At 35.6% G+C, this 25,173-nt stretch overlaps 1 protein-coding gene and 2 long non-coding RNA genes across 4 annotated transcripts; 1 reads left to right on the top strand and 2 right to left on the bottom strand.

Moving 5' to 3' along the window:
• Positions 1-23: 23 nt before the first annotated feature.
• LOC101744907 (uncharacterized) lies at positions 24-19,180 on the bottom strand. 2 transcript variants are annotated; one of them, XM_004931089.5, is made up of 7 exons: positions 17,886-19,180; positions 17,746-17,808; positions 5,046-5,205; positions 3,728-3,864; positions 3,112-3,268; positions 1,392-1,458; positions 24-790 (listed from the first exon to the last, which is right to left on the bottom strand). In XM_004931089.5, exons 2-7 carry the CDS (start codon positions 17,789-17,791, stop codon positions 785-787), a joined length of 573 nt encoding a protein of 190 aa, XP_004931146.2. In that variant the 5' UTR covers positions 17,792-17,808; positions 17,886-19,180; the 3' UTR covers positions 24-784. The 2 variants fall into 2 exon arrangements, with proteins under 2 accessions (XP_004931146.2, XP_004931145.2); XM_004931088.4 differs by having other exon boundaries at positions 18,218-19,180.
• Positions 9,349-10,389, bottom strand: LOC134199416 (uncharacterized). The gene is made up of 2 exons (XR_009973906.1): positions 9,995-10,389; positions 9,349-9,669 (listed from the first exon to the last, which is right to left on the bottom strand). It is a non-coding gene; the product is annotated as an uncharacterized LOC134199416 (long non-coding RNA).
• On the top strand, positions 18,242-24,643 carry LOC134199397 (uncharacterized). Its single transcript, XR_009973878.1, has 3 exons — positions 18,242-18,875; positions 21,583-21,780; positions 21,989-24,643. It is a non-coding gene; the product is annotated as an uncharacterized LOC134199397 (long non-coding RNA).
• Positions 24,644-25,173: the final 530 nt, after the last annotated feature.

Below are 25,173 nucleotides of genomic sequence, written 5' to 3'. Positions count from 1 at the left end.
AAAGTAAATTAAAATAAAAGAAATGCGCTTTATGTTTTATTTAAATTATTTTGGAAAAAAATATCTTACGAGATAATTATTACATCACAGACATAAATTGACTTCAATTAAACTTATATAAATCGTGATGCCATTCCAAAAATATAATAGTCGTGGTATTTACATAAAAGAGTAATCTATGAGAAGTGTAATATTGGGTATGGCACTTACGTATTGATTATAGTAATTTACTTTACAGTAACGAATATTAAAAAAAAAATAAGGATTGTTTTTCGTTTGATCAAGTTTTACTTATTTGCTGATAAACAGGCGATAAGTAGTATAATAGTGATTAATTTTTCCCGGTCTTAAAAAGATTTCCCTTTAAAATACGTCACAAGTATATGCGAGTACCTATTAACGAATGCTTTGAATCAATTTGATGCTATGGGACCAAGCTTGAAGATGCATATCAAAATAGCGTTATCTTACTTCTTTAAATGCTTACAATAATAGTAATAGGCTTCCGAATTATTGAAGACGTTATTGAAAGCTGCTAAGCATTTACAGGCGACTCTAGCAAAATCATTTTTGAATAAATAGAATAATTTTACATAATTTTTTGCATTTAAAATTACTATCATTCCAAAGAATACTATTTAGCGAACAGTCACGCAACTATGTTTCTAAATAAAATCGCTACGAATAAAATTCTAACGATCTAAAGATTTCAGTCTTAAGTTTTCCTATTTTCGTCTCGATCTTGAATTTATTTTTCTCATTAACGATGATTGTCTAGAGATCTTCACAACTGAAATAGAAAATGTAATAGTCGTTAATAATTGTTCATTCAAAAAGAAAGGGCTTCTATGTGGTTTAATGTTAGGCAGCGGCTTGGCTCTGCCCCTGGCATTGCTGACGTCCATGAGCGACGGTGACCACTTACCATCAGGTGGGCCGTATGCTCGTCTGCCTACAAAGGCAATAAAAAAAAAACCACCGTGATACTCAAGTCGAGTGGTTGACTATGTCAAAGTTAAAATCCTGGTAGGAATCGGTTATGCGATAAAATTAGAAAGAACATCAGATAAAAATCAAAATCGCATTTATTCCTTTGGATTGTTGGTATGGGTATTGTGAACCAAAATTTTGACTACATCTGAAACAGTCACGCGTTACCATAAACAAAAAAATAGATAAATAATTATCAGAATATCATAATATTATCATGATAAATTAAGACCTTGGTTCTCAAATCCGAGTAATATAATTCCTGTAAACTCATCAAGTTTGGGTTCAATGAATGCATTGGTAATTCCTTTAATTCTAGTGTTTAATCTGATTGTTTAGGAATTTTTATGGCTTGTAGAAAATTGTGTTGTGATCGCTTTTTGTTCTGCGTTAAGTCTTACCTCTAGTCTTGTTTCAGCAACAACCTCTTCGTTTCTTAAAAGTTCATGCTTGAGACCGTTTCTTTTTCTGTAAATCAATTTAGCAGTATTACCTACGTGTTTTTTAGGTCTAATGAGATGGGCTTTGTTGTCATTGTTGCGCGTTGTCACCAACGCTAAAGTTTAGGAATTTAGAGAGTTAAATAGGATAGATTACGACGATAATAAATATCAGAAACGAAAAGGACAGTCGAAAAACAAAACGTTGCATTTTTTCGGAATGAAGCTTACAAATATCAATATAGGTACGTGAAGGAAAAACTTTGTATCCCTTTTTACGAAAATTGCGCGGACGGAGGTGTATGTTTCCCACACTTATAGAGAATTTAGAGAAGGGGTGCAGAATGTTATTAATATTTTTTTAAATTATGCCTAGAAAGTACATTAAATCAATAAAAAAAACATTACACATACTACCATGTATTTGACGCACACACGCATGCATACTATTTATTGTCAAACTTTTGTTCTTGACGTCTGTGGTCAAATTGAGAATAGATTAAATATGGTTTGTCTTTAATAATATTTTTTTATAGTCTAGCCTTGGCGAAATTTGTGATTATAGAAGTATAAAATACAATCATAATAGTGTACAAACTTACAATTCCAATTAATTATAGTCGAATTTCGACTACTGCGGGACCACTAGTAGGTATACACTAATATTTCATAATAAATACCTACTTTTATTTATTTGACGTTTTAAGAAGGTAAATTAGTCGCAATGAATATCGCTTTAGTCAAATACGATGGAGACGTATATCTATTATTAGAATTACGAAAATTATAAGACTAAGAATGCGCCTACGTTATTTTATTCTGTATCTTTCTGTGTGTAGGTATAAATAATTTCAATGAATATTTAGAAGTGTCCCTACAAATATATGTCCCGCATAAACTGAAAGTTAGAAAGCGCAACGAGCAAGCAAATTGAACAGTCAAGTATATTTGTATACTTATAGACATTATTTCTCAGCGGGGTGTGTGCATTACTGCACTTGTATGCAGTTTCCGTTGCACTTGACCGCTTCCTACGCAGTGAATGTGTAACCCTAATATCATGTTACTTCATACAATAGCTTCTCATGTTTGTCTGGAAGCCTTACGAATGAATATTAATTTACGACAAAGGGGACACACTTATTTAAAGGTTTCGAGTGTGTCATACAAATGCACCTATTCATAACTTAATCCGTTTGTTTTGAACAGCATTATCGACTTAATTATGTCTTCTGTCCTCTCTTACAGATTATGGATTTTATTGAGTTATTTATTTTATAATTTTTTCCATATGTAATAGTAGGCAGCGGCTTGGCTCTGCACCAGGCATTGCTGAAGTCCATGGGCGACGGTAACCACTCACCATCAGGTGGGCCGTATGCTCGTCTGCCTACACGGGCAATAAAAAAAAAGAATACTTCAAATTTATTTGTACCTTGAAATAAAATTTGCTACAAATATATTTGATGATGTTACCTACCTATTTTGTTTTAATCTATTTTTAATATACACTAATGAAGCATGTTCGTGATGAAACAGTTAAAGGATATTTATTCCAATAAAATTGAGACTATCACAAGTGTAGTGATTGATATACATCCGCCGTAAGCACTTAAAAGTAAGTCGGCCACAAAAAATATGCTTAATACTCGTAAAGAATCTCTAAATAATTTGTACTCACAAATATATCCTTCTCCAGATAATTAATGCGGAATAGGCGACGAATACAATACTACAGGTGACAATAACCATAATTCCAGCTGCGAGACCAACTGGTTCTTCCCGTTTCGCTGGTCTTCGCAGCTTTTGTGAATCTTTACGTACCTCACTGTCAGCAACTGTAAATGGTGTTCCGAATTATATTTCATCCGAATTTATATTCACACAAAATTTATTACATAATTACCTATAGATAATCCAAACATTTTGGAATGGGCAATTAGAAAATTTTAAAGCACTACAATGCATCCACAAGTTTTTTTTTTATTGCTTAGGTGGGTGGACGAGCTCACAGCCCACCTGGTGTTAAGTGGTTACTGGTGCCCATAGACATCTTCAACGTAAACGCGCCACCCACCTTGAGACATAAGTTCTAAGGTCTCAGGTATAGTTACAACGGTTGCCTCACCCTTCAAACCGAAACGCATTACTGCTTCACGGCGGAAATAGGCATGGTGTTGGTACCTATCCGTGCGAACTCACAAGAGGTCCTACCACCAGTAAAATTTCCGTATAACTTTGACAAAGAATTAAATTTTTTCTTATAGGATCGGTATCTTTAAAAAAAATATGCTTACCCTGTAAAAATTCAGCCTGTGAATCAGGCAAACCGGGAACTTCGCTCTTCATGTCTTCCACGTCTTCAGGGAAAGTCGGCAAGTCGAAGTTATCAGGACTATCATCACGAGAATGTAGCATGTCAAAGACTTCTGACCTGTCGGTGGTAAATTAATTATTTAAATGCTATAAAATAGTATAAATTAAGTATTATAATAAATACACAATACTGTCAGTCTGTCCATCACAGCTGTCTATGCTATTATTGTGTTATGCCAAGATTTTTTTTCCTAATAAGCAATATCAAAACAATCAATATGAGTGTGAATTTTATGAAAATATAAAAAAAGGCAACTACAAAAAGCAATACAAAATATAGTCGTTGTGATTATTATTTTTACGACAAGCTAACAATAAGAAATGCTTAGTTTATATATTCTTATAATATAAGCACAAAGTTGTTGAGAGATATATAATTCATCATTCATTCATAAATAATATGAGCAATCTGTTCCCTAAATAACGTTGCGTAGCTTGCAACGTAAAGTGATTATAACGGTATAAAATCGACCGATTTCATTAGTGACTGTAATTTTAGGCTGTATATTTTCAGCATACTTAAACAAAAAAGGGAACGGAGCTCGTTATCGAGTTTACTTTTTAAAACTGGTATCCAAATTTTATGGTTGATTTTAAACGTTCTTGAATGTTTGGTATTGAACTTTCGTTTGTGTGTTGTAAGGGAAACCTTGGAAACACCGATTTCTTGAGTAAACCACTTAGAACAACTATAAGAATTAAGAGGTATGCTTTTTGTTTTGTTTGACTATAAAAACTCATGGTTTTTTTAATATAAACAAGACAATGTTCTATTTTATACAGTCACTAGCGACCCGCCCTCGCTTCGCTTCGGAAACATTAAAACACACACGAAACCAAAAAAAAAAAAAAGTAGCCTATGTTCATCAGGGACAATGTCGGCTTCTAATGGAAAAAGATTTTTTCAAATCGGTCCAGTAGTTTCGGAGCCTATTCGAAACAAACAAACAAACAAATCTTTCCTCTTTATAATAATAGTATAGATATAGATGAGTAATAAATAAAAAATGAACGGCACGATTTGCTGGCCGATTTTTGATTTGACTTTGATCCAGCTTAATATATAAATTTCACAGAAATCGGTCCAGTCGTTATAGGAAACATAATCGCACACACATTGATATTTAGAAATATATATATTAAAGGTTGCATACACAACGGCCCCAAAATTTTCTTCCCGTGTTGGTGTCAGAAAAACCACGTAAATAGTCAGGGTCATTAACCACATAATAAATCTACCTGCTAACTCCGTCTTTGTCATCAACAAGCAATTTCGACATAATAGCATTTGCTTCAAGTGTTTTGTAACGGCTGTTATCTTTAACTTCTTTCGCTAGAGCGGAACTTTCGTCGCGATTGGTCATATCCGAGAGAGAGTCGCTGCGACCGATTTGGATACCTGAAACAATGAGTCTAATATTAATTAGTTACCTACGTATCTATTTAATCAATCTCCTTTTTGTTGGAATTTCATTTTATCATAAACATTCTTACTTTTTTCCTCTACCTATGCTGGTAGCCTTGAGAGGCTATTTCAGCTTCTACTAGACGTGTAGGTGAGCTCACGGGGCTCAAACCGGAATGTTGCTAACACTGGTCCTAACAAGAGCAGTGCTTCACAGAATCTACCACCGGATCGGAAACGCGATCCACTGAGAATATCCAGCGAGAAACTGTGGGCCGTTTCTATGTGTTAATTTACTCGTCGAGCCCTTCGTTGCAAGCGACGGGTTCGGCGAGGACGGTGACCGGTGCTTGAGGTACCTAAAAGCACCGATATTGGAACGAAAGGATCCGTAATCACTATTTTTACTGAAGCATTAGTAATTCGATTACAGATTATTATTATACTATAATGGAAACATATTTTTTAATTTAACATAATTCGAACTTATATCGTTAAGGCACAGTATCATTTTTTAAATTATATTGAAATTACATAACTGGTCCGACTGGATTTATTTCATTAAAAATATCGTATCGTTTAATAAATGAAGCGTAAATCTTTGACGCCCACACCACAATAAATATCTATCACAAAGAACATTTCTAGAAGTCGACGAGGTAACGGAATAAAAATATGATGGTCTCTGATAAATAATAACCATTGGGAAGGCCATAAGAATAAATCTATTAAAGCCAATTAGAGTATAATTCAATTTGCTGGATGTGAATGTTTATGGGACGCCGATGCACCGTTAGCGGCTCTGCCATTTGTTAATATTTATTATGCTAACTAATACTTTGAACTTTGAAGTGCAGGTACACTCTGGAGATATCAAAACGCAAACATTCTCGTTGGTCAAGTGTACATCGACTTGAGTTCCCATTGGCTAAAGTAAACAAAGCCTTATCTACTCAGCACGGTTTACGTACGAAAACTGTATTCGTATTTTTATGAAATAAAATAATTTTATTTTTCCGTCCGGTATGGACGAAATATGTGTTATTGGTTATTGGTGAATCGTGTTACCCGCGACGTTAGTATTATGCACTCCAAATTAGTAGGTCAAATACAGTAGCTCAAAGCTGATGTGTGCTTAACGGTGTAAAGCCGGTTTACAAGTTAGCTTTAATTGAAGTTATTTTAGTATGTCTCGAAGTATCGCCGATCAGTGAGTCACGCCTGTGCTTATTGATGCAGATAGATAGCACGACGGAGATAGCATGTTAACCTCGTAAACCCGGTGAAAGTATTCGCAGACACAAATCCATATTTTTCGGTTTTGGTGCCACGTTCGCAATACATCTCATTGGTTTTTAAAATTTTAATCCCGTGATATACCATTTGCATTTGTAAGCAATTTTTTAAATCGACGCCAGATCATTTTCTTATTCATTTATATTCATTACTGGTGGTAGGACCTCTTGTGAGTCCGCACGGGTAGGTACCATCACCCCGTTTATTTCTGCCGTGAAGCAGTAATGCGTTTCGGTTTGAAGGGTGGGGTAGCCGTTGTAACTATACTGAGACCTTAGAACTTATATCTCAAGGTGGGTGGCGCATTTACGTCGTAGATGTCTATGGGCTCCAGTAACCACTTAACACCAGGTGGGCGGTGAGATCGTCCACTTATCTAAGCAATAAAAAAAAACCTTTTTTTGGGTTATACAGGAAATTTATTATTCCATTGTAGTTAAAACTTTAATCCGTTGTCGGTGGCAGAATTTACTTTGTATTGTCAATGCGTTTCGTTCGATAGCCGCTTTTCAACTTTTCCAACGTGAGTTTGTTGACGATGAAAGAAAAATATTGTTTAATATATTTAGCGATACAAACTGTTGGCAAGATGTCTTGTGTGCCCGCACGGGTAGGAATGATAGGAACTTCTATCTTTTCAATTTCTGCCGCGAAAGAGTCATGTATTCCTTTTTGAAGGGTTAGACCGGTCATTTTTACAATATAATTGAAAAACGTAACTTTTTGTTGTGATATCTACAGACTCCGGTTTACACTTAGCAGCTAGTGGGTCGAGAGTTCGTCTATCTACAACAACGAAACTAAGCGTCGCCGCATAGGGGCCACCAGCCATAACCACAAAACGCAGCCACCGAGCTATTTCCTGTTGTTTTCATATATTTTATATGGACTCGCCGCACATGGTTAACGCCGGTGGCCGCCACACGCTACATAAAAAAAAAAAAAATTCAGGAAATGTGTCGGTGGGGGCGCGGCGTTTTGTGTTTGTGGCCAATGGCCCGTGTGCGGCGACCCTAAAGGTTTTTGCGTTAAAATGTCTGCGTTATCCATATGTATTAGAAGTTTCTGAACGTGCCCGCATGCACGACAACGGTGACATTGCGATAGGTACGACACTTCCATTATCGACAACTTTAAACGACAGAATATATCAGATAACAATAACGTTTTGAATATGAGCTTAAAGCTATAGAAATATAAAAATCTCTATAATCCGTACTGAAGGCGTGCTCACAAAGAACTTCCACGATGAAGGAATAAATAACATTGCGTAATAAAAAATACAACTCTGAAAATTTATAAAGTTGTTTAATTTCTGGTTCCTAGGACGCGTTTTGAGCCCATCTCTATCTGCCGTGTTATTTCTCTTGCGAAGCATTAATTTATTTTGGTATGAAGGACGTGACAGCCGTTGTTATACTATAATTAAGTCGTAATTTCAGTTTGTGGTATCTACAGCTTTGGTTTATACTTAAATAACCAGTGGGTCGAGAGCTCGTGCTCACTAAAACTCGCTAAAACTAGAAGTAAAGTTAATTCTGCTATAAAAACTTATATCACCTACCTGATGTACTAAAGAAAAAAAAAATCAGATCGTAAAAAAATCAGCTCAAGGCAAACCAAACCCGTAAATCCAACCAGCAAAATTATAATTTGCGTAATTACTGGTGGTAGGACCTCTTGTGAGTCCGCGCGGGTAGGTACCACCACCCCGCCTATTTCTGCCGTGAAGCAGTTTCGGTTTGAGGGGTGGGGGAGCCGTTGTAACTATGCTTGAGTCTTTAGAACTTATATCTCAAGGTGGGTGGCGAATTTACTTTGTAGATGTCTATGGGCTCCAGTAACCACTTAATACTAGGTGTCCGTCCACCCACTTAAGCAATAAAAAATAAAAAAAGCGTACTAGTTTTCTGGTTTGGATTTCCGCTCCGCTCTCCATAAGCCCTCAGCCTTGCCTTAACTACATTACTTGAACTAGGACGAACTAGGAAGAAAAATCTCGAGTATTTAGGCTCATACGACACGACGCAGTCAAGCGATTAGAGACAGTAATTAAACTACTTAAAGTATATCTTATCTTTGTGACGCTCATACTTGAGAGGTCGTTTGCCTACTTGGCCGATCACCCCATTAACTATGTAAATATAGTAATAAATCAATATCTTGAGTTCTCACGATGTTTCACGGAAGTCCCTTCTTCCGTATTCGCCCGTTCATTTTAAATAATAATAAATCAAAGCGGCTCGATTTGACTCGGCAGGCTTGATTGCTGTTAGGCATTGAGAATAATTTCCAATAATGTTGTTTTGTGCGTAAATGGATTTTTATATTGTAATATCTGGCTTCCCGTTTCTTTGTTCAGTGTTAACCTTACAGTCAGTACACTTATAGAGGATCCATGAGCTTGATATCGACTTAACACGTTCGCTGCGGCACCAATTTTTGCAAACTTTCCGTTCCTGCGGCACGAGGTATTATCGGCCCGCACCGTGACCAGACGTTAGGGCGACACGCGGTCTATTAGACCCCACCTCCTTTAACAGACTAAAATCCATTTTCTGGCGCGAAATCAAAGATAAATGAAAATTTTGGTCCTTATCGATATAGGCAGTGAATTGATGAACCCTAATGTACCGTCGCCCCGGGATCTGATAGCTAGTTTATTAATTATTGGCAAAACAAAATATGGGATCTTATACACCTCGTAACGCACTGAAATAGGGTAATTTTTCGCTAAGATTAGTGATGAGAAAAATAATATCGACGCAACGACATTTATCTATTTTTGTGTAAAAGTCTTAATGCGGTTCACAGAATAGAAAAAAAAGAAAACCAGAAGTAGAAAAGAAACTAACCTATTTATTCTGCCTCGGGCTTTAAAAACACACTTATTAGAACTTGAATTAACATACAAAAATTCAGTAACAATATACTTTTTTATAAAAAATCTCAATATATATTTTGTACTTATTTATGAGTGTTTTTCATTGAAACAGGGTAGACAATAAGATTTTTTGCACTGAGAGCACTGAGTCAAAATCTTTTTGGATTTTTTGTCAGCTTCACGAGATGGTAAAAATGTGCGTAGTTTCTGGTAACAACCAACACATCTTCTTCTTTTTTCACCCTTTTCAAGGCAATGACGTGCGCTGCTTTAAGGTGCTGAAAAATAACAAAAATGTATAGATAACGTAATAAAACTAGCATTGCTACTTAGGTTAGATCGAAGATGAGAATAACAATGATAATGTATAACTGCATTAAATGAATATGTTTGCTTTATTCTTAAAATGTTGAAAGAGTAGGTAGGTAAGGTAGCTTAAATTCAAAATAATTTAATTTTGCGAAAAGGAAACAATAATAAAAAACTTAATAATGACCAAATGTCAGGCTTAGTTTATGAAAGCTTCTACGCGTTGACTATCGTCAGCCTATTGAAAGTTTACGTGTTTTAACTGTCAAGAAATATATCTGAGCATTACATTACCTGGGATCTCATCGATTTCCTTTTTTATAAAAGATTCTATAAGTTTCTCCACAAAGAGTCTTTTCGGTAACTTTTTTTCATCAGTTTGGATTGAATTAAACACAATCCAGGCATTAATTAGCACTGTACCGAATATTAGCTCCATTACAACTTTTCTCCACCATTTGATTCCTCTCTTCAACGTTGTATAATAAGATGACATCTGGTCAGAAAAGTCAATGCCTTTTTTTGTTTTATTGTACAGCAGAACACATCCTGGTTTTTTTATGCATTCATCGGTTCCTCTCTTCTTTTTTCCAGTACTACTGAATTATTAATTAATTACTTACCTGTTTTGTCAACGGCTGCTTTGCGTTTTTTGTGGAGTTTTTCACTATCTACAAAAATATCAATTAAAAAACTTACCTGTTTTGGTTCTGTTTCTGGGTTTTTTAAAATTAACTTCTTCCGACATCGTTTAGACATGTTCGGCGATGTAAAAAGATATGCTCTTCAATCGACGTGATGCACAACACTAGTTGCGGGAAGCTCGCGTTGGGTGCGGTACGAGGTCCGGAGGGATATGGGACGTTTTAGCCTCGTTCCGCACTGCATTAAAATTATATTAATTCAGTGCGGTACGAGGCCTAAGACATCCGGTACCAAGGTAGGTATACCACCGAGTCCGGGACCATTAGCACGTCTCAAATATACATTTATCTCTTTTCTATACTGGACCAAACCAAAGCTATGCCCTTCGCACGACAGAGATGTTCACGTTTTTCCTTGCCGCACCACAAGGAAGTTGCATGAGGGGTGATTTAGGCCTCGTTTCGCAGTTAACGTGTTAAGTTGTATTCTGCGCAGATTTATTTCTACTGTAGCTCGTATGTATGTGGCAAGTACCTCGGGATTTAATTGTATGGAAAAAATCAGCACTAACGTTGCTAGATACTCGTCAAAAACAGATAGACATCATTTTTGTATGAAATATGGTATTATTTTAAAATACATGTTTATATAATAAGTTAATATACTTTATTAAGCTAATGTGATACATGTAATTGATCTCAGGAATAACTATTTGTATTTATAAAGTCTTATTCACAAAATAAGCACGTCGCGAGCGTATGTCATTATGTCGACTGAGTCAGTAAATTCGGGCATTCAATAACAACATGATTATCCCATTGGACTGAATAAAAAACGGACCTGTGATTCGTTAAGTGAGTTGCTGCTCGAACACATTTCAATGCCACTAGTTTCGAAAACAATTGAAATTTCTAAAACGATATCACAGAACAAGTTTCTAGAAAGAAATATTTACGTTCAAATTCAAATAAGATTCTTCGAGTTCAATAGGCTTTTGGTACTAAAACACTGTATCGGTTAAGTAATTTACGATCAACGTTTACACATAAAGATGGAGGTAAAATAAATCTAACAGTTTCAATACACGTTGTGCTCTGAGCTATCGTAAATTAAGCTTGAGTGTCGCTCGATTTGACCTAAGATGTGACCTTTTTACCGTAATATTTAATCATTAAACTTTAATGCACTAAAAGTACTGACCTTCAAGTGTTTTAAGCTTAAGTAACATTATTAATAGTCCTTTAAGGGGAAGTAAGAGATTGTAAACTCTTGTACTTTTAGATTACAATTTTTTCAAATTATTAGGGCCCACGCTTCAAACACTATGTAGTTTATAATAAAACGGTGATCATCCAATGATCGAAATCTATACTAATATATAACTCTACGTTCCGTTATAGCTACTGAACCATGTATCCGATTGACTTGAAACTTGGTATCCATGTAGACAATACATGTACTCAATGGATAGGCTAATATTTATATGAGTGCTGGACTCTCTACACCAGCTGCGGGGGCGTTAAGTACGAGAATCTTTGTGAGGGTGAGAAATAATAATGTTAATTTTAAATGCCCAGCGAAGCGGACGGGTATAGCTAGTTCGATTATAAAAACGGATGCTCGATGATTTTGATGCCTTTTTGTGATTGTTACCAATTTTGTTTTGGACATAAAGATATGTAACTATACTTGAGACCTTAGAACTTATATCTCAAGGGGGATGGCGCATTTACGTTGTGGATGTCTATGGGCTCCAGTAACCACTTGACACCAGGTGGACTGTGAGCTCGTCCACACATCTAAGCAATAAAAAAAAAATTAAAAAAAATAATAATTTTATTACTGATAACATTTATCTCGCTAATATTACCAAAGAAAAAGTGAAATTCGGATTACAGACAAAGATGCTTAGCTTACTTAGATAATACTCTGCGATCTCGAATTAAAAATACTAAGTTATTTTTTTGTCTACAGTACTAGGGACACAGAGCTCACGGTTGACCGTAGTGGACGGTAGAAGTTAAAAGGCTTGAAAACGTGAATGCCGCGCAATGGAACATGCGATTTTCGCAAATCTAAAAAGTCACTCTTTCGCCAATGCTGAATAAGTATGTACATATTTATGAATATTAGCAATCCATATCTGAAAAATTTACATCCATTGCTCCGTTGCCGTGTGAGATCAAACATTGAACAAAAACACTTTCGGATTTATGGAATCGTTATGTTACTATTATAACGAGGGAAAGGCTGTTTGGTTTAAGCTATATTTCGCTAAATACGCGACATTCATCTTCAAATATTAATTTAAATAAAAAAAATCATTACCCCCTTTCAAGATTACTTATGTACAGACAAATCGGGCTCCCCCGTTTTAATTATATCTATTGATGATGATGATGATAATGGATTTTGTACTCTTTAAACAGAAACGTACTTGTATTTTTCAGTGGCATGATTCATTGCATGATTGTTTGAAAATGTTCTTATCTTTTAATTACCGAAAAGTTTCCTACTACACTAATACTACTACTAGTTAACTAACCTACTAAATTAAATATATTTGATTTCAAGGATGCCGCACAGATTACAAAATCAAATAATACGTATTCTTCAAAAGAGGGACACGGTTTTAAGTGTGGTGGGTAGTCATCGTAGAACACAAGATATTTGACAGATGCCTGAATCTTGCTTAAGACATTTTCAAGATTAGCTTGCATATATATAAGTTCCGAACAACCGTACTCGAGGTGTCGTCAGGTTTGAGCCCCGTGAGCTCACCTACTAGCCACGGTTACGCTGAAATAGCCTCTCAAGGCTATCAGCTTAGGTAGGGAAAAAAAACCGTACTCGTTGAACTCGGTAAAGAGTTCGACGTGCAACCTAACCTAAACATCAGCCCGCTGAGTTTCTCGCCGGATCTTCTCATCTGGTCGCGATTCCGATCCGGAAGTAGATTTATTCACGAAGCAGCTACTCTTGAGTTGTTAGGTCTCTTTTGGAGGCGTCCGGCAGCTGTTAGGAAATCCCAGGCTTCCCGGCTGAGCCCTTGCTCGCCCACCTGTCCTAATAAAACTGGAAAGGCCCCCGGGCCGCCCGTAATCTCGCATATATAACTAAAAAAATAACATTCGGACAGTCAGATGCCGCTAAACTTGAACTTACCTACCTTTCAATTAGACAAATTTTAATGAGGCTACTTTGAGGAATTGATTTGCTTACTTTATTGAAATTTATTCACACGAAATGTAAAGTGGAACCCTAATTAAACATGCGGGCGTGATAATGATAAAATTCTAGTTTCAAGACACGAACCGATCGAGGAAATCAATTATATTTTTATTTATCCAATAAAAATTACTACAAAGTTTCGATTTTAGTGGTTATGTTTTTTTATTGCATCAGACGTGTACACGTAAATTTTAAACATTTAGCTTCTCGTCTTTTAACACATAGCCAAAATCTTCTTTATATATAAAAATGAATTGCTGTTCGTTAGTCTCGCTAAAACTCAAGAATGGCTGGGCCGATTTCGCTAATTGCTTGAATTATTTGTGGAAGTCCAGAGAAGGTTGAAAAGGTAGATAAATATGAAAATGCTCGGAATTAAATAAATGATACCTGTAATGTTCTGTGCTGATGTATAACATGTTGGTACCCAATAAATAAAATAAAATAAAATAAAAATAAATAAAAATAAGAATTTTGTTTTTCCTTTGATGTGTCTCCCGTCGGAAAGATTCCTTTTGTTTATTTTATACAAAAGTTTAGGTCTTTTATTTATCGATTGAGGCACTACGAAGTTTGCCGGGTCAGCTAGTATTGAACATGTTTAAATTGTAGTGTTCTTAAGCATTTTGAAATTTATGGAATCTTAGTCTAAATAGCGCTTATTGAATTTATGATTAGCTATGTGCTGTATTATACTGTTTTTATAGCATCGTAGTTCCTTGTCATCAAATAGATCTTATGAGTCGTTTGGTAAAGGTCGCCTTGAATTATTCTTTTTTTCAGAATGGCAATTGGCTTCTTTCGATGGTATTGGTTCCAGTTTTTCCGAATATTCATCGATATTCTTACACTTATATAATATTGTAAATGTGAATCTGTGTTTGTTCGTCCTTCTTTCACCTCGAAACGAAGCAACGGATTGACATATTTTTTTAAAGTGATAGTTTTAAGTCTGGAGAGTGACTCACAAAAAATATCTTATTCCTACTAAGACTGTTTTGTTATCTTTAGAAAAATTACGTGACACTAGAAAAAAATATAGTCATTTCTCTTCGCACACGCAAGCGAAGTAGCGGGCAATAGCTAGTTTATTATATGTTGAAATAATTTTCGTTATTGAAATGTATTTAAATGAAGTAATCTGATGAGATGAAATGAAATAATGTCCCATTAACATGGTGTGAATTTATTTATTAGTATTCCAATACATTTTTCGAAAGAGCCCGACAAGCAACGTCTAATGATTTAGTTTAATTTCTCCAGACCTAAGTACTTTCAGCACTACTAAATGGTTAATAAGGCACCATTATTACAAGTTTGAATCAGAAGAAACATTAAATTAATCTTTTAGTATAAATATTCAACAGGAAAAATTACGTCAGTGTTTTTTATCTGTAAGGATTGATTTAAAAAATAAAAGTTCAAGTCAAGGTAAATGAGACTCACTCATTGATACCCAACAAGAAACCGGTGAGTCACAAAGTAAATCTCAAGTAACTATGTATTATTACACTGAAGTTATTCTAGGGGACCGGACATTCATTGTTCTCCAATATTGCCGCGCAAACTTTACAGATCATCTTTTTGTGTGATGTCATTTGAGGCCATATTAGATTTATTGATATTAGCTGAAAACAATATAAGAGAGATCTTGAAAATAAATATGGATGTCCGCGCAAACCTTGAAACATGATAAACAATCACCAATTGATGTCAAGAAGATTTTTCCTTCAAATCGAAAACGTAAAATTATCTCAGAGATTCAGACAGGAAACCAATCTATACTAATATTATAAAGAGGAAAGATTTGTTTGTTTGTTTGTTTCGAATAGGCTCCGAAACTACTGGACCGATTTGAAAAATTCTTTTTCCATTAGAAGCCGACATTGTCCCTGATGAACATAGGCTACTTTTTTTTTAATTTTATTTTATTTTATTTTTTTGGTTTCATGTGTGTTTTAATGTTTCCGAAGCGAAGCGAGGGCGGGTCGCTAGTGACTCAATATGGTAATTACAGTTTACTATAACAATAGGTATATTCGTTCACACAATGAAGATCATTATTGCCATACATATAGATTTTCTTACTAAAGTCACGGTAGTTCTTGACTGGTTATCAAAATCATGAATCACGCCCACGTCAGATCCAGTTCCGCGAAACCGCAGGTAAGAATGAATTAGATAAGTAATTATATATGGAATTCATATTTATGACTACATAATTGGATTTGATATTCTAATAGAATTTTTTAAGAAATTATGTGAGTCATGACGAAAGTTCAAACTCTGGACTGACAAAATTATAGAAATTTCCGTTTTTTTTCTTCATAGTTTCTTCTCTTTCAATTGAAAGTGAAATCGGTAGGTATGTTTCGAACGATCATTTGATAAATTGAGTAAGTTTTTTTTAACTTTCTTCATTAAAATGTAAACTTGTCATAGAAAATTTTTAGAACAATGTGCTTTGAAGATCAGTTGAAAGTGTTTTACTAAATGCGCAAAGAGTTATTTACGTCGGCTTGTATATGCAATCGTCTATATATAATCGGCTTATACCTAGATGGAGCACGGTACAAAAGGAAAAATTATAATTTGGAAGGAAGGAAGGAAAAATTATAATTTGCGTAATTACTGGTGGTAGGACCTCTTGTGAGTCCGCGCGGGTGGGTACCACCACCCTGCCTATTTCTGCCGTGAAGCAGTAATGCGGTTCGGTTTGAAGAGTGGGGCAGCCGTTGTAACTATACTTGAGACCTTAGAACTTATATCTCAAGGTGGGTGGCGCATTTACGTCGTAAATGTCTATGGGCTCCAGTAACCACTTAACACCAGGTGGGCAGTGAGCTCGTCCACTCATCTAGCAATAAAAAAAAGGAATTTAATATGTCCTCTCGCTCCCATGAGAGTTTTCATAAATCAACAAATGGAAAATTCCACGACATTAAAAAAAAGGTTTTTGACAATTAGATTTCCGTAATCATTTTATTCGTCGAGCAAAAACATTTAATCAGAACGTACGAAATTAGAAAATATTTTCTCTATGTTCTTAAAGAAATTTAAGTGTCCACGAGAGACCAAGAGTAGAGTCCAAAAGAGTTAAAAAATTTACTGCATCCGACATTATTTCATTTGTTGTAATATTAATGACATACAAATAATCCTTAGAATAATGGCACAATTATTGTAGTTGTAATTATTACACGCTATAACGTTACGTTGGACAAGGGCGTAGATCTTTTTTGATAATAATTTTAATATTTGCCATTCGTGCTGCTCTTTTATTCTTGTTTATTTGCATCTACAATCTTTTTCTTACGCATTTTCTTAATAGTCTTATCTTCGAGATGATTTTCAGCTATTTCTTATCTTGACTTAACTTTGGGCAGTTACACGTGGAATGCTTATTTCAAAGTTTGATCTACGTACACACGTCAAATGTATGGAATCTTTACAACATATTATATTAATAAGAAAGTCGAGTTTGTAAATTTCAATTTTTTCTATATATTTCATAGTAATGTTTCCTGTATTTTAGTAATTTCATAAAGAATATAAGTAAAATACTTTAATCATTTTATTTATACTTAATTTTAAACTTACTTACTTTCTTACTTCAATCATTTTACTATTTTAATAATTTACAAAGCGAAGGAACCATTTCCGAATTTGAATAAGTTACATAACGATCCGCGATCATATGAAAATTTGCGTCAATCGTTTTTTTCCTTTCGAACCTTGACCAAAGATTTCAATAGGTAATGTAGGTAGGTGATATTATTATCTAAATTGGACAATGTATCTCAAAGATTTCTATCTTACTTCGTAACAGTCAGTTTAAAATTGAGAAAACAGTTTAGAACTATTTTTTTACTGGTGGTAGGACCTTATGTGAGTCTGCACGGGTAGATACCACCACCCCGCCTATTTCTCCCGTAAAGCAGTAATGTGTTTCGGTTTGAAGGGTGGGGCAGCCGTTTTAACTGTACTTGAGACCTTAGAACTCATATCTCAAGGTGGGCGGCGCATTTGCGTTGTAAATGTCTATGGGCTCCAGTACCCACTTAACACCAGGTGGGCTGTGAGCTCGTCCACCCTTTAAAGCAATATTTAAAAAAACAGTTCCTTGTATGTAGCTTATGTTGTATTTTAACTATTGTGGTTTAACTTACCCAGAATTGTTATTGCAATCACAAATAAAAGTCGGTAGCGCCCCATTATGTTTCAGTCAGATCCTGTCAAAGATAACGCACTATTATTTATTTTGTACTGATATAAAATTGTCCCACATAGCTCTTAATGACGTATGTACCTTAATTACGTATATCATTAACAGCAGTGAGACAGGGCAGTTCAGTGGAAATATTAAAAATCAATTAATATAAATGTAATTTTGTAGATAAGAACTGTATTGAGTTATTCTTCAATCACAATTCGGGTCGACGTTTCTATTTTAAAATCGTTTTGCAATGTTAAAACATTGTAACGAATCACACACATGTTATTTTGATCAAAAATAGACTTCACTTGTTTTAAACGTTCGACGCCTTGATATTTAAATGCCGGGCAATAAAAACACTTTCGAGACGAAAACTTTCGCGATTATTTTCCCGAAAACCTGTTTCGACGCAGAACTAAAAATACCTGGGACTCGTTAGGGACTCGATTAGTCAGGCGATGCACTGCACTGTTTTAATTCACGGTAAATTTTGTTTTTGCTTTTCTAACCGCGCTCGAATGTGCCTACGCAGCGGACCGAAGCGTGCGCCACTAACCAAACCCTGCGGTATTCTGTGATTCTGTGCGGCAAAGAGGATGTAATAGCTTGTGGAGTAGTGATACTGTGAGGATGCGTGTGCGGCTGTGTGGTGTCGCTTCGAGCAATTTGGCCTATCAACCGAGACAACGGCTGACCCTATGACACAGGAAGTCTGCTAGTAGATCGAGTCCTTACATTAGTCATTCAAAAAATCCAATTTCAGTCTATTTCATTGATACTGTCCTGTGTATCCTGTGTCTCCTACAATATTGCGGTCGGCGGCATTTAATAACTGGTTAATCTGCGCCTTAACATAAAACTCTTACGAAAATAAAGGTTATTAATAAGTTATTAATTGACAAAGATTTGTATGTAAAGACAACTCTATTTTACTTATCGATCGAGTTTTTCAAGTATTCGCTTCCGCAAACATTCCGATGTACACATTGAACATTACTAAAATATTTAGTGATCAGCGTATAATTAAATAATTAAAATTATAATTTATTATCAAACAGTTTTCATTATACAATACACACGTACGTATGTATATATTTATGTTACGTAAATAATTTACCAAGAATTAGTTAATTCAGTTAAGGTTTTAACAAATCTGTAGGTATGCGATTATTAATTCGAAACGCTAAAGTTGCGTGGTGACTTTCTCGCTGGTCGTGGCACGACCTAAGCTTGATTCCTTCGTGAGTCACAAAGAGCGATTTAGTGTTCTCGCTGAATTAATGTTCGCTGCCTCCCGGTCGGAAAGTTCCAGAATGGGATAAAGTTCAGTGCCATCGTGGATTGTTTATTGTAATTTGTTGTTTATCGTAATAATCATCTTGTAATCGATAGAAGTGTTCGTATTTTATTTTAGCATTATACTATTTAGCAATATACAATACCTATATATGAGTCGACTATTATCAAAGGCGGCAATCTGACTTGGACAATGATTGGTAAATCAGAAAAACGAATTATTGACTTTGTATTCCATTGGCAGTCACAAAACTCTTCGGAACGACATCTTAGATAAATAACAGGTTAACTATTAACCTTTATTTAATGCAGGTTTTGAACCGTATTCTTTGAAGGAGACGATTATATTCAAATAAATCTGTATTGACATATCAATATTTTTTTTTTGTCCAAATGTACAGATTGCCGCCTTTGATAATAGACGACTCATATGGTTGAATGACTTATGGCCTCCTTAATGTTGAGTTGGTCGAGTGGTCAAAGATTAAATAAGAATATATTTATATGATTTACCGCATTGAGACGGGTTTTGAGCCTGTACGGGTAGGTTCTACCACCCTGCCAATTCTGCAATTCTGCTCTGAAGCAATAATGCATTTCGGTTTCTAGAGCGGGACAACCGTTGTTTTTTTTTTTTTTATTGCCTTTGTAGGCAGACGGGCATACGGCCCACTTGATGGTGAGTGGTTACCGTCGCCCATGGACTTCAGCAATGCCAGGGGCAGAGCCAAGCCGCTGCCTACCGCTTAATACTCTCCACAAGCCTCGTTTGAAGAAGGACATGTCATAGCGCTCGGGAAACACCGTGGAGGGGAGCTCACTCCATAGCCGGATGGTACGTGGCAAAAAAGATCTCTGGAAACGCACTGTGGATGACCGCAGTGGCTCCAGGTAGTATGGATGAACTCTACTCCGGTGGCGGGCGGTGCGATGGTAAAAACGAGATGCTGGTATTATCTCGAACAATTCCTCAGAGCACTCCCCATGGAACATACGGTATAAAATACAGAGGGAACCGAAGTCCCTCCGCAGACCCAGAGGCTCCAAACGATCCGAGATTGTACTATAGAACGACGACTTAGAAATCATGTCTCAAGATGGATGGCGAATTTGCGTTGTTGATGTCATTGGGCTCCGGTGATCACTTAATACCAGATGGGCCGTGAGCACTCCAGCCATCAAAGTAATAAAAAAAGTGAGACTGAATTCCCAAATGTATAGTAAGGGCAGTAAAATTGTGGTGCGTAACCGGGCAGGCTTACAGTACGACCTAATAGTAGTAATAGTAGCAAATACCGGTAATTCGCAGTACGTTGGCATAATACTGATTTAGAGATGGTAATACGCTTAGTGGTTCTTTTTTATTGCGATTATATTTTACGACACCTACAGGAAGATACAAGTTGACGCTATTTCAAGCAAATACCACGCAGCAAAAAACTGTTAGCGTCACTGCGGGACATTAACCTGATAAGCTGCTGTCTATAAACGCCGGTAACAGCCTGTCAATAAGTAGGCCGTGAGCTAGTGCATCTTCGTCGTATGTAATATTCGAATGTCGTATGTGTACGCGGTGGTGGTTTTCTCGTCGGATCTTTTCAGTGGGTCGCGTTTCCGATCCGGTGGTAGATTCTGTGAAGCACGGCTCTTGCTAGGGTTTGTGTTAGCAACGTCGTCAGGTTTGAGCCCCGTGAGCTCACCTCCTACTTAAGGTTACGCTGAAATAGCCTCTCAAGGCTATCAGTTTAGGTAGGAAAAAAAAGTGATGGATTTAGGCTTGATGCATGTTAAAATAAATTTTATTATTTTTGATCCATTTTTTTTTTAATTCAACGTAGCTTTATTTATTTTTTTGTAAAAATTTATTTGAACTCATCTTCACAGGAGACTATTTTTACTTCAATTTGTCTCTGAAATTTTGGTATTAAAAAAATTACGCCTAGGCCCGGGCCGTCATTCGTAAATATTAATCGTCTACCCTTCATATACAAATAGAAAATTTCTTCTCGGGGGCTCATAAAATATACTAACTAGAATCACTAGCCAAAAGTACAAAAGTGGGAAGTTCTTGGATTAATATGAGGAGAATAAATTTTTTATTAAAGGATTATGGAAGAATCTTAAAAGAAGCTTTAGGCTCGATAAGAGCAAGGATGGAAACGATAGCGTTACGATTATTAGAATTTAATTTAATTTATGAAAACTCTATTTATACCAGATCTATTAGATTTAAAATGTTAGATCAATTAGTAATTCTTAATGGCGTTCAATTACTTTTAAAGTTAGTATATGAAACAATGTTTATCGCACGGTAGTCTCTTTGATAACAAATCAGCTGTGTCGGTTGCTAATCGGACGTTACACTTATCGAAAATTGCCCGATTCGTTTCGGTACACAACAATCGTCGGAAACCATAAAGGAACTGTATTGGGAGCTATAGAATAAATTAGCCGTTGCAATGTATTTTATTAGCTGGTGGTTTTTTTTGGTTAGGAGGAAACCGCCGGACTTCCGCCCTCCACTGGAATTGCGGGAGGAGCATATCAGAGTCGAACCGACTAAAACCTCCTGTTGCTCAACAACCAACGTCCAAACCTCGCATGAGACCGAACTCATGAAAAGGTAAAGGGGGGAAAGTGAAGCGTTTAGTGCGGAGCACATTTCTCCCATCATCCTTTCCATTAGTTGATGGTAAGTAATCATAAGTATCTATCACATATTATTTATTAACGACGTCCACGATTAAAAATTAAAATCGTGTTGTCAAATGAAGCCCGCCAAAATTGTGACTTGCGTAGTTACTTTGGGTAGGCACCGCGACTATGCTGCCTGATTCTGTACAAAATGAAGCTTCAAAAAGGATTGAACAACCTTTCTATAATATAGTTCTTATTTAAAGGTGGGTTGCGGTATTCACGTTCCGCACGGCTTCGATAAATTAACATGAGGCGAACATGTGGACATATTAATAAAATATATATTCAAGTAAACCTACACTCGATAAGCAATGCTCGCTTTTAAATATATCTATTCATGTATAAAAGGAAATCTTACCGCTTATTATTGGAGACGTGAATATCTTCAGGTTTGTAAAAGTACCTAATGTGTTTTGTAGGAGATCAAGAGGATCATTTCATTGTTACGCTAACCAAAATGTGGGCGTATCACTCCTACATGCAGATAACAGTACTTTTTTTATTATTTAGAAATTAGATTGTCGATTTATTTTTTGTGATACTAATTTATTGATGAAAAATTTTTGAATTGAGGGTAAAATGACTTGTTCTACTTTTGCTAATGACTATAGTTTTTGCCCTTTTTTTCTTTCAATTATGAAAAGTAAAAAAAATCTAATCATAAAATATATCGAAATGGAAATTTTGAAACGATATTTTCGGAAAACTTGAATAGTTTCGGTCTTATAGAGATCATGATTATGCATCTGATGTTAGGTATTACTCACAAATATTGTTTGTTAAAATTTTTAGTTCATTCAATTCAGGTGTATCGTTATTAAATGGTTTACATGTAATAGGGTTCACACGTTAACTAATTAGTGCCTATTCATGTTTTTAGTTTATTTTCATAGAATCTTTCTACAGACTGAGAGTACATGAGTTGACGGACCTATGACGTATTTGGTGTTGTATTGAATGGCATGTATTTGTAGACTGATAAACTTAATTGAGGATCGAGGCTCATGGACATCAGAAAAGCCTGAGGCACAGTCGCTGCTTATCGCAAACCTATAGCGTTGATTCAATTACAAATCAATTTAAATTTTACGTTTCAAAGTAAAAAAGAATACGACATGTTGGGAAAAGTTATAGCGTCGCATGCCTCAAATAGAGGTTTGTGACTGGGCAAGTCACACTTCGGTTCTTCTAATAACCATTGTGTGCGTAACGAAGTTTCACGATTGTTCATTTATTATATAATTTATAGGTTAGAGAGAGGTGTATTTCGACTAGCTCTATGACTTTCCGTCTCCACATAAAATCTGTCCGTAAACGCACCGCGTGTACTTGGTAGACTTTACCCCATGATATACAAGCGAAGTAAACTGTCCCTTCGTAGTAAAGTGACAATTCGCAAAATACGTATCTGTCCCACAGTGACTTATGCGGGTGTGGTTCTTCTTCTTCTTTTTCCTAGCATTTTCCCGGTCAGTGCCAAGGTCCCCTTTTCTACTTAAACTCCTCCGCTTTCCCGGATCTTCGGCATCCTTTTGATTCGAATTCGGTTGAAGAAATTCAATTATTACAAGATCGATAGTTAGATTTCGAAATGTATTTCAACCTTTTTTGAATCCTAACGATCTCAGGTGGATACAATTGGATGGGACTGTACTCTGTGGTTATGTAAGTCATTCAAAAGACATCGTACTTCTGTCATAATCATAGATGATACACTTAATATATTATGTCATAATTCTATAGGAAATATGTAATCAAAGTTGAACAACATTGAAAATTTCATGTTAAATTTTAGTTCATTTCAACAAAATTAACTGTTAAAATGCATCACAGTTAGGTTAATGCATTAGGCCCTAAGTTCTGTTTAAAAAAAAAGCTTATAGAAAAATGTAAACAACGGGAAGCTGGAACAAAAAATATATAAAAACAAACCCAATACAAAATTATTTGTTTATGCCATTGAGTTAAACAAATTATGTGAACCTATAAACTGTTTTTTTTTTATTAATTTTCATAAAGACCCTTTCACATTATGTTCTTCAAACTGAGCAAAAGAAAGGTTAGCAGGGAACACTAAATGAATAATAAAACATGGATTGCTGTTCGAAACTATGTGGAAATTCTAATAATAGAGTTGTGTTCATAGAAGATTATGCAGACCAACTAAGGAAGAAAGAAATATATTTAAAACATAAAGAAAAAGAATTAATAAAAAGAGATAAACATTTAAATAAGAAAATAAATAAACGCCGTAAATCGTATTGGGATATCAAATCAGATGTTAAGACTATAAACGATTTAAGAAAAGAAACTTTACGATTGCAGCGCCAGGCAATCAAGCTCAAAGAGCAAAGATCATCAAAGAGGAAAAATAAAGAACACGAACCGAATTTGTTACTAAAATTAATATTTGGAAAACCAAAATTAAACAAATGTAAGCTATTTAGTGATTATGAGCAATGGCAGAAGAGGCATATGCTTAGAAATCAATGTTTGGCAGCCTTCAATAGGGTACTCGGTTCATCAACGGGAAATTATAGTTTTTCTCAGCCTTGTATTTGTTCAACACGAAGACCAGTTCAGAAACGCGGTAACGCTAGCGGAGATTGCTATCTCATGTCATTAAGAAAAACCCCACACGTCGGTATTTATCACCGGTGGCCACAGTTTTATCCCCACTATTTAAATGCACGAGCACAAATCGAAAATGTTAAGTGCGTCCTATTATTCATTTTGGGTATTATTATTTGGACGCCTTGTTTTATACTACTAGGTATCTGCAAGTGTTGCTATTGTTTTTGTTGTTCGGATTGCTCATAAGAATTTACGGAAAATACTACAAAGCTTGGAACATATAATTTAATTTAATTGCACTGTGATCATAGGTATATTTACTATTTATAGTTACCAATATATAAATAAGCAAATACAAAACAATTAAGAATCATTTTCTATTATGTACTGTTTGTCAACTTTTTTTTTATTGTTTTGATGGGTGGACGAGCTCACAGACCACCTGGTGTTAAGTGATTACCGGAGCCCATAGACATTTACAACGTAAATGCGCCACCCATTTTGAGATATAAGTTCTAAAATCTTAATATAGCTATAACGGCTGCCCCACCCTTCAAGCCGAAACGCATTACTGTTTCACGGCAGAAATAGGCGGGGTGGTGGTAGGTCTGCCAATGCGGACTCACAAGAGTTCCTACTACCAGAAATTACGCAAATTATAATTTTGCGAGTTTGATTTTTGTTACACGATGTTATTCCTTCACCTGGAAGTCAATCGTGAACATTTGTTGAATACATATTTCATTAGAAAAATTGGTACTCGCCCGCGGGATCCGAACACCGGGGCATCGGTAGATACGAAGACGTCTTATCC

Source organism: Bombyx mori, chromosome 9 (assembly GCF_030269925.1).
Source record: "Bombyx mori chromosome 9, ASM3026992v2".
Taxonomy (NCBI): domain Eukaryota; kingdom Metazoa; phylum Arthropoda; class Insecta; order Lepidoptera; family Bombycidae; genus Bombyx; species Bombyx mori.
This window is presented reverse-complemented; position numbering and strand designations above follow the sequence as displayed.

Coding starts and splice junctions, on each gene's coding strand:
- LOC101744907 (XM_004931089.5), bottom strand. CDS start 17,791: ATGGGGCGCTACCGACTTTTATTTGTGATTGCAATAACAATTCTGG. Junction 3,269..3,727: donor ACAGGCTGAATTTTTACAGG/GTAAGCATATTT, acceptor CACCATTTACAG/TTGCTGACAGTGAGGTACGT. Junction 1,459..3,111: donor ATCTGGAGAAGGATATATTT/GTGAGTACAAAT, acceptor ATTGATTTACAG/AAAAAGAAACGGTCTCAAGC.